The 9,824-nt window shown below is 42.0% G+C and overlaps 1 protein-coding gene across 1 annotated transcript in view; it reads right to left on the reverse strand.

Annotated features, from left to right (window-relative positions):
- Positions 1-6,537: 6,537 nt before the first annotated feature.
- LOC128896105 (unconventional myosin-IXb) overlaps positions 6,538-9,824 on the reverse strand; it is a 63,797-nt gene continuing 60,510 nt past the window's right edge. The window contains exon 17 of the mRNA XM_054159301.1: positions 6,538-8,810. Coding sequence (XP_054015276.1) covers positions 8,653-8,810 — 158 coding nt within the window. The 3' untranslated portion in view covers positions 6,538-8,652. The remainder of the gene's footprint in view (positions 8,811-9,824) is intronic.

The following is a 9,824-nucleotide window of genomic DNA, read 5'->3' on the forward strand; positions in this document are numbered from 1 at the left end:
CTCTCTCTCTCTCTCTCTCTCTCTCTCTCTCTCTCTCTCTCACCCCCTTCTCGCTGACCGAAGCAACCATCATCCCAGGGGTGAAACTCGACGCTAGAATTTTGGGTAATTAAAAATCCCAGCTCGTTCCAGGGACGTGTAATTTTATAATCCCCCGTCGGTTCAACCTTCTCTCTTTCCCATCAATTTCAACCGTGTTTCCGGCTAAACCTCTGGACAGAATAATGGTTGTAATACCGCTTGCCCCGTAATAACTCGCGAGAAATGGCGCTTTCGGTGAAACGGGATATCTCGTGGATGTGGGAAAGGGTGGGGGGGGGGAGAAGGAGGGGTGGGGGTGGGCACGAAAGTCGAGAACACCAGTCTTCCCGATTCTGCTGCTAAAGACGAAATTATAGGAAAAGAGTCGGGTATTTCGATAGATTCTTTGCTCGATGTGAAGTAACATGGCGGTTCCCTCAACCGTTTCATTAGAGACCTTTTTCCGATTAGGTTACCCCTAAAGTTTCTTTCGCGACTCGAGTGCTTTCTAGAGATAATTGTTAACGTCTCACTGTGATGTTCTCATTCTTCAGGCACGCTAATTGAACCGTTCGCTGCACGAATCGATTAACCGTTTGCACTCGAGGCCTCTTTTTCTGGTATCTACCAACAACTCGAGATCCTTTTAGGGTCGTATTAGATACTTCTCCAAATACACAATTTTTATTATCATCTCGTTCGAAGTATAAAGTATCGTTCAGGTGTGTCTCGATGCGGGGAGATTCGCGTTTCCGCGATTTGCATTTACATTCTTAGCCCATTAGATTCGACGGTCGTCACGCAGCGAGCACCGGAGTTCATGCAACGGTCGTTCGGTCGCTTCGTGGTCGGAGCGAAACCACACAACGGCGATAGATCAGCTTCGATAAAGTGGAATTTCGCGAAATCAAAATTACGTGCAGCCTGGTCGCGATAGCGCGGACTGGCCTCGAATTTGCATCCCGATAGAACGTTTCTTGCCGGTTTCGTGCAACCTGCTGGCAAAAAAGCTCGGAATTATCGCGCACCGCGACGTCGTACCGCGTGCCAGTCAAGGTAAGCCTCCCTCGGAACGCGTCGGTCGATCACCCTCTGTGCAAAGCTTTACATCAAACTGTGCGATCGCGCATTCGTTATCGAATGGAAGGGGTTCGTGGCTGAAACCACCCTCGATCGACAACTCGTTCGGGCTGAAAGAATCGACGGTATCTCCGGCTGCGAATTACTCTCTACTCGAACGCGAACCAATGTTAAAACGCGATTAAATATAAATTCTGGGACAAGGAGAAATAACAAAATAACCCTTCGACTACGGGACGATTTTTAGCCGGAAATTCTAAGAAGCGTGGAGGTGTGAGTTTAAAAAAAATATCAGCTGATGACAAAACGAAACTTTCTTATGCTTACAGTTTATTCACACGACGTTTTGTTTCAGGAATAAGAGTTGAGAATTTAGATAACCTTTTTCTAGAAATTCAATTTTTCTAACGAACTTTTAACTTATTCAATTTTTATTTTCAAAACCAAGCGTCCTATGAATAAACTGTAAATATAAAAAAAGTTTCGTCTCATCATCCCGTATAAGCTGATATTTTTTTAAAAATTGATCTAACGAACATGAACATTTCTCTGAGCGTATATATACGCTCTTCGCAGTCAAAGGGTTTACAGACAATTGCCCTGCCACCTTGCAAGTAGTACTTCCCGAAAGAAACAATTCACCGAAGGAAAGCATATATATTTAACCCCTTTACATCGCACGGGATAGCGGAAAATTCCCTCACTAATATTTAATGATGCAAATGGTAGTTAATGCCGAACATGAACGAATCAGAAAGAAAAACGTCAAACACTCCCGAAGTCAATGATCGCGAGGCATAGTTTTTTTTTTTTTTTCGACGCACAGGCAACGAAATGATACAGGGTGGTGGGTGGTCGATTGAAATGCAAATCGCGTCGGCTCGACGGTTATCCCGTTGTACACGGTGGCCCGACGTTCAAATTCGATCGTTCCTCTCTCCCATGGGTGGCAGGTTGCCGCAAACAACCGAACCACGCTTCACAGTGGGGAAAAAAATCTCGCTATCGAACCCGTCCCCGTCGCTCTATCGGACTGTTCAGCCAGAACTCACCGATTGCGGTCGTCGGGCCAGCTTCTGGTTCGCCTATGCTGGTACCCTGATTCGACGCGAATTCTTCCGAGAATTTACGACGCTTAGGTGCACACAGCCTTTGCGGCGAACTAGCCCGATGGTCTGCCCCCGAATTAGAGAGATTCGCGCACTGTTTGCACCTGGAATTCTGGTGGTCCACGGTATAGCGGTCCGCTTCCCGATGTTTCGAATTCGCGGTGGATTCGAATCGTTCAGGATTCCCGCGTAATGGGAATTCCGGTGCTCTCGTAGGATACGTCATTTTTGAGATTTTAATCAGGGGTACACAGTGACGAACGCACTGACAGTTTCGCGGAATTAATATTAGCCTATTCAGTTTGACATTTTTGAATAAATATTTCATTAGAAATACAAACAAGTGTGAAGTTTATTCATGTATTAGGTTGTCCCAAATGTATCTTTCGCGAGTTCTATTCAATTATTTTATGTGGTCGTGTTTATATAAATAGACAATCTAGTTTCATAGATATTCATGTTGTAACAGTAATGGAGCAAAATGAATCGTGCACAATTCAGTAATGTAACGTAAAACATAAAATATTGTGCATGTATTACTTATTAATAAAGCGAAAGAAACTTTTGGGATAACCTAATACATATTTAAGATGAAACATTTATTTGAAAATATCAAACCTATCGATTAATTTACACGGATTTCTTTACATCGTTTCGATGATGAAACATATTCCGATTCTCTTTCTCCGATACCAATTCGCATTCCACTAATACGAATCTGAAAAGAAATCGCAAACCTGCCGTTAACGCTCCGTTCCACGATTTGTATCGCGCGCGAAAGTAGCTAAGCGTAGTCTAGAAAAAAGCTACAACTCGTCGCAGTATCTAGATCGTTTCTGTACGTTCGCGAGGGCATGAAAATGTGGATATCCATATGTCCGCGACGGGGGATTAGAAGATTAACGAAAGCCTTTAATCGAATTTCCCAAGGGTGCGCGCCGTCCTCCGTTCTCGTTCGACGATTTTTAATCCAAGCATTCAAGCGCGATCGCGGTGGAAATAAAGTCGACGTAAACGGGTATTTATCCCCGCGTGTTTCACGCGCGGAACGACCGATATACTCATTTTTCAGAGCGCTGCGGAGATTTTCCTTATCGTGCCGCGGCAGACATCCGCCTCCGGAAACTCGGGGCCACCAGCGAATTCGCTCGCCAGTTATCAGCGATATCTCGAACAAGAAATTTACCTGGGAACAGTTTTACGCGCGCTCCAGTACCGTAACAAACGCTTTGTTTAACTCTGGTATAACTTCGGGGGTTATTCGAAGTCCTGGTGCTTAAATCTCGCGCAATTCGAAGTAGGCAAAGTTTGCCGTTCGTGGAAGAAAAATGGCGATATTTTCTAGGTATCTTTCTTAATTTTAATGCGATTGGTGAGTTAGTTTCGTAATAGTTCAGTCATAGGATGTTTAGTTTCAAAAATAAAAATTGAAAACATAGAAGATCTTCTTCCAGAAGTTCAATTTTTCCAACGAACTTCTAACTTTTCTTGTAATTTTTAATACAGACTCTTATGAAACATACGTACATGTTTTCGTGTGAATTGTTTCAATTTAACCCATTCACTGCCAGCCAAATTCAAAGCGTTTTGTCTTGGGCGCCAATTCTTATTTTCGAAACTAAGCGTACCATGAACAAACTGTAAATATAAAAAAAATTTCATCTCATCATCCCCTATAAGGTGATATTTTTTAAAAATTGATTTAATGAACACAAACATTTCTCCGGGTCTTTCTCGAGGGCGTATATGTCGGTGGGAAAGCCTGATCGCGCCATCGATTGTCAAGCGTCGTTCTTTGCGAGCTCTTCCAATTTTCCACGGTGTCCCCGTATCGAAGCTTAGCCAATCTTCGAGGCGAGGTTCGCAGTGACGTCAGAAGAACGCAAAACAAGGGAAATTTCGTATATTTGATGCATACCTCGCGCTCGAGTGGCCTAGGGTACGGTGCGCGACTGACACCGAGGAATTCTTATTCTCCGTTTCCGCGTGGCGGGCATTCCATCGAAACGTCCCTGGAACGAGTGGTAAACGCGCCAGTTTCCCTGTCGCGGATGTCGCGTCGGGTGGGCTTCTAACTCTCCCAGACATCGACAAGATACACGGGTGACGGATGACAATAGGGAACGCGGTGGAGAGACTGGGAAATAAAACAGTGAAAAAGTAAAATCCGTGGAAGAAGGGCGAAGCGACGTGATTGGTGGCGCGAACGAAGGTGACAGGAAACCGTTTCCGAGAGCGATGGATGCGAACAAATTCGATCAATGATATTCGAAAGTATTCCCGTGGAATCGTGTATATTATCCGGGAGAAAAAAAAAAGGTATGATAACGAAAAGTATACGGATATTATATTATGGCGAAAATAAAATATAAAAAAACGCGAGAAGAAATTGCACAAGAACGTAAACGACGTGTACGTGATAACACATTATCGTTTATTAGAATATTATTCCCCTCGTATAAATTCGTTAACCTAAAGAAGGGAATCAAGATCGAAAAGGCTAAAATTCCTCGCATGCTTCGTTAGATATCCACCGCCCCCTCTTTGAAATCGTGTATATTATCCGAGAGAGAAAACGTATGGTAACGAAAAGTACACGGATATTATATTATGGCGCAAATGAAATATAAAAAAACGCGGGAAGAAATTGCACAAGAACGTAAACGACGTGTACGTGATAACATATTATCGTTTTTAAAATATTATTCCCCTCGTATAAATTTGTTAACCTAAAGAAAGGAATCAAGATCGAAAATGCTAAAATTCCTCGCATGCTTCGTTAGATATCCACCGCCCCCTCTTTGGTTTGTCGAATAATTAACCAAATTCCTGTTCGCTGAAACGAGATCAAAGCGACTGAAATAAATCTGGCCATGGCGGAATCGAGCCTCGACCGAGTTGCATAAACGTTGCTAGTCCCTTGAAAACGATGTTAATTAAAAGCTAATTAACGCCAGATTCGCGGAATCAGTCGCGTCGCGTCGTTTGTTAATAACTCGCGAGCTGGGAATCGTCCGATACGACGTCGAAAACGCGATGTTGTTAACTCGTACGCGGCATAATTTCTGCTCGGTGCAATGGCGCGAGAACTTCATCCCCTTTGACGCTCGGGTTGCCCGCAAGGGAGACGTCTTGGCGACGTCGAAACGCACAACGACGCCGACACTGGTTCCCTACCAACCAGTCAAAGTACATCTGGGATCTCCTAGCTAGCTACCTGAACCTTCGAAAGGAGGGTTACGCGATTACTTTGAACGACGAGCACGATATAATTTACGCTTTGACTACAGCGCACTTTTCCTGGGTGCGATAACACGATTTAAAGTAGCTGTTCCATGGATGTATTTAACGGAGGATTTTAATAAAACTTCGTTTGATTATTCGTCGATTAAATATAAATCATACGAGACTGTTTCGATTTAAAGTAACCACCTCGATTTATGTGAAATAATATAACAAATTTTGTAATTTTTCACTACCGATACTGCAAAATTATTCTTTGGTTTAGATTAAACTATGTACTTGAGCCTATAAAAAAATTCTTAATTAAACAATGTACTTGAATCTAGAAAAGAAATTCTTGAAGTTTGACTATAGTGAACATCGAAAGACAACGTTCTTTCAGTCCTTTTGTACGAAATTTGAATTCGGTTTTCAGATTAGTAAAAGTAGATATTGAAAGTTGTACTTACGAAAATGATCGTGGCGTGAAAGGAAGATCGAGGAGAGGAGAAAAGAGAATTAAAGACGCTTACACTTTATTCCAGAACTTCTCGACGCGCTTACAGCTACCTACACGCATGCCTCTGCTTCCGGTATCTGTAAACCACGTGAACGTCGGCATACATACTCGTATGTACAGTCCTCGAGACGCTGCTCACGAGAGTTTCTAGGGCGAACCGTTCTCAATGGACCCTTCCATCGTTTCTATCCGAACGAGTCCCGTGTATCTACAAAGCGGTCTACCTCACCCGATTCGCTGTTACAGCTGTTACGTTATGATTATCGCGATAGAATGATAGAGTAATGGTCCGATTAGGCCTATCGTTTATTGGCTACCGTCGAGGATGTCTTACGATACCTAATATAATACATGTGCAGACGCACGATGAAGTAACCAAATCGCAGAGTGGATCAGCTGGTGCCTTAACCCTTTCGGTACTACTACCACCTATAGGCGGCATTTGTGTATGATTATGTTTGGTTAATAAAAATGTAAAATTCTAAAAAAAAAAAAAATCGCACGATCTAACAAATTGTAAAGAGTTTTTCGTAGCCATTCCATTAGATAGAAATCTAACGAAAATGGCGTTGTTTGCGCCAAATTGTTTGGAGTGCAAAGGGTTAAGTTTCGTTAAAACTGATAGGTTTGGTGTAACACTGAAAACTGTTTGGAACATTCGGTTAGTCCATCGCGTCGCAGCGACAGATTTCTTTCTAGAAATTGGCACTAAGAATTCAAAGACAGACGAAAGAATACTGTTGGTAAATATCGTTTAACCCCGGGGCTTCGAACCTCTTTCTCGTCGGGGGTCATTTCTCGAAACGTTCCCCAAGGTGGCGGTTTCTGCTCAGACGCGACAGAGTCGTCGTTAATATCTCCCCCGAGGACGTTCGCAAATATTATATTTATACACTACAAGGAGGAGGAAGAAACAAAGAAGCATTCGGCTACGAAGGCTCTTCGAAACCCCCATCGGAGATTCTAGGGTTAAGTACATGCCACGGAGCGGGTCCACGGAATATTAACGTCGCGTGGTACCCATTAACGCTATACACGTTAAATCTATGCGTATATCTACGTATACGATTAAGATATACGGACGATCACGACCCGGTTTCCTAACGACCCAGCCTGTTCCAGAAGCATTCGAATACCGTCATCGTGTACTCTAAAGTAGCCCTTATCTTTCGTCGTTCAAAAATTGACTTACAGTCGGTGTAAAAAGTATTCTCACATCGATCAATTTCTAAAAAAACTGCGTAAAATTGTAATTTATTAACTTATTTTTTATAAACAATAACATTCCACATATTCTCGGAAGTCTCTAAGACAGATATAGTCCAAACAACATTTACTAGTTAATATAATTTGTGAAATTAACAAGAAAAAAACAATTAATCGATAGAAATGTTGAAGCAATAAGTATTCGCACAACTTTTTAAAAGTACTTTACTGGAAATTTGATGCTTTCTAATTCGTACGGAGCAATAAACTAATGTGTTTACGTTACAAACTCTACTGTAAATGGTTCGTCATAAGAATCGTACAAATACTCATTGCTTCTATACTTTTACCCACTTTTCGCATTTTTTTGTTAATTTCACAAATTATATTAACTAGTAAATGTTGTTGGGACTATATCTGTCTTGGAGACTTCCGAGATAATGTAAAATATCATTGATTATAAAAAAAGAAGTTAAGAGTTAAGAGGCTACAATTTCACAGAAAAGTTTTTTTGGGAAATTGTTCGGTGTACGAATACATTCTACACCTACTGTACATAAAATTAAAATGAAAGAAGATCTAGAATAATTGTAATAAAATTATCGCAGCTTCTCCGAGCATTTATTTTTAAGCGTTCACAAACAATTATTTTCTAACCCTTTCAGAACTGACGTCCACAATTGAGAACACAAAATTTAAAAATTACCGGACACTGTCGTTAAATGTCCTCATTTGTGCACATGAAAAAAGACCAGTTTTCCTCGAAAACTACGCTATTAGAATTTATTTTTTATTTTTTCCATACTAATTTTAGCCCGAGGTAACCTTAAACATTATATTACGAAAAAAGAAATAGTTCAGGTCTGGAAGGGTTAATGCGTAAGAACTGTTCTACAGGGTGAGACAAACAGAATTTGTAAATTACACATAGAGGACCACGTTAGCGTACACGGTCCAGGGTCTCTGTTTCTCGAGGCGAACCGGTAGCGGCTCGAAGGTATCTAACGGCTAACATGCTTACTAATTCGAAAACGTACGTCGACGTGGGCGTACTTATCTACATGGAAGACGAACGTGGTTCGACGAGGACGACGCCGCGCACGACGGAGGAAACACGGTTGAACGTCGCCGGGCGCTTCTCAAGCGAGCGATAAGCTACTTCCTCGTTAAACTCGCTTAACTGCCGTAATTAATTAAAGAACAAAGTCCGGTGTCCTTTGGAACGACCTAGACACCCTTCCCGTCCCGATCCGACGCGGTATGATTTTCATCGGTGCCTTTTTCGGCGTCGACGGTTTAGGTAACGCGATGTCGACTAAATTTTACGTATGTTCACTGATATCGCTGGAATCGAAGCAACGAGAGAAAAATCGTCGCGATTCGCGTTCACAACTCTCGATCACCGGATTCATTTTTTTCTTGTCCAGGCTCAACTCGCGAGCAAATGGAACGGCGTCGTTCGATTAATCAACAAACACGGAATAAATAACGCGTTCAAACGTTAATATTACAGGGCTTCAGCTCCATGAACTGATAGGGCACGTGCAACGTGGTGTTGTTGTGCTCCACCAACAGGTGACCACGTCTCGGGGATGCCCCTACGACCAGGACGGTCTCACCTTTCAGCAGGACCACCTCTCCTTCGCCCTCCTCTGGAACAGCAATTTCGCAGGAATTCCAAGCTGAGTCCTTCTCACTATCGATCGCGCGAGTTTACGCGACGTAAATCATAGTTCCGATTAAACCACGAATGTTTATGCGAATTCACACTTTCACTTGTACGAAAAAAAAAAAAATTGAAACTTAAGCCTCTAGGGGCTCTGTAACTTTCACATGCTAGTACATTGAGGCTCAAATGGTATTATTTTACGAAATAGTTTTAATTATATACTGTCTCTGATAACTGATAACGATATTGATGGCAGAATAAAAAATCGAAATGAAAACAAATGGATAAATAAGATGAAAATAAACGAAGGTACGCGTCTTCTGATTTAAATATGACTCGCGAGAAAATTACAGAGTAAAACCGCGAATAATACCGAGATTCTTTGTTACGTTTGATTCGATCGAGGCGAACACTTGGAGAGCGCGAACGTGACTGATTAACCGATTTGACCCGAACCCGAAAATTCTGAGACATTCCATCCCCACCCCACTATTCGGTAATCTTCGAAATCCCAGAATTTTCATGCTCGATTGCGGTTGCCTGACCTCAGCGTCGACTCGTGTTTGTTTACGCGCGTAATCTCGCGACTGTATTGAAACTGAATTCTGGTCTAACGGTCAATATCCTTGTTTATGTGACTTTCAAAACTGCCTGGTTTCCAACCGAAAATTCCTTTCCCACATGTACGTTTATACTCGAGTTACTACAATTTAAAAATATTCTGCAATTCTGATTACCAAATATTTCGCTCGCTAGAAATGTTCGCATGCGAATCTATTTCTCGTCGTTCAAGATTGCATACCTTGCGATATATACAGAAACACATACATGGTCGCGTTATTTCACTTTAAAATTTAAATTAAAGTTCATTATTTGACTTCGCATCGTCAACAATCTACAGAGTGTCCCAAAACTCGTGGAGGAGCCGAAAATGGGGAGTAGCTGAGACAATTCTGAACAACAATTTCCTTTGCAAAAATGTCGGATGGGGCTTCGT

Source organism: Hylaeus anthracinus, unplaced genomic scaffold, assembly GCF_026225885.1.
Source record: "Hylaeus anthracinus isolate JK02 unplaced genomic scaffold, UHH_iyHylAnth1.0_haploid 5, whole genome shotgun sequence".
Taxonomy (NCBI): Eukaryota; Metazoa; Arthropoda; class Insecta; order Hymenoptera; family Colletidae; genus Hylaeus; species Hylaeus anthracinus.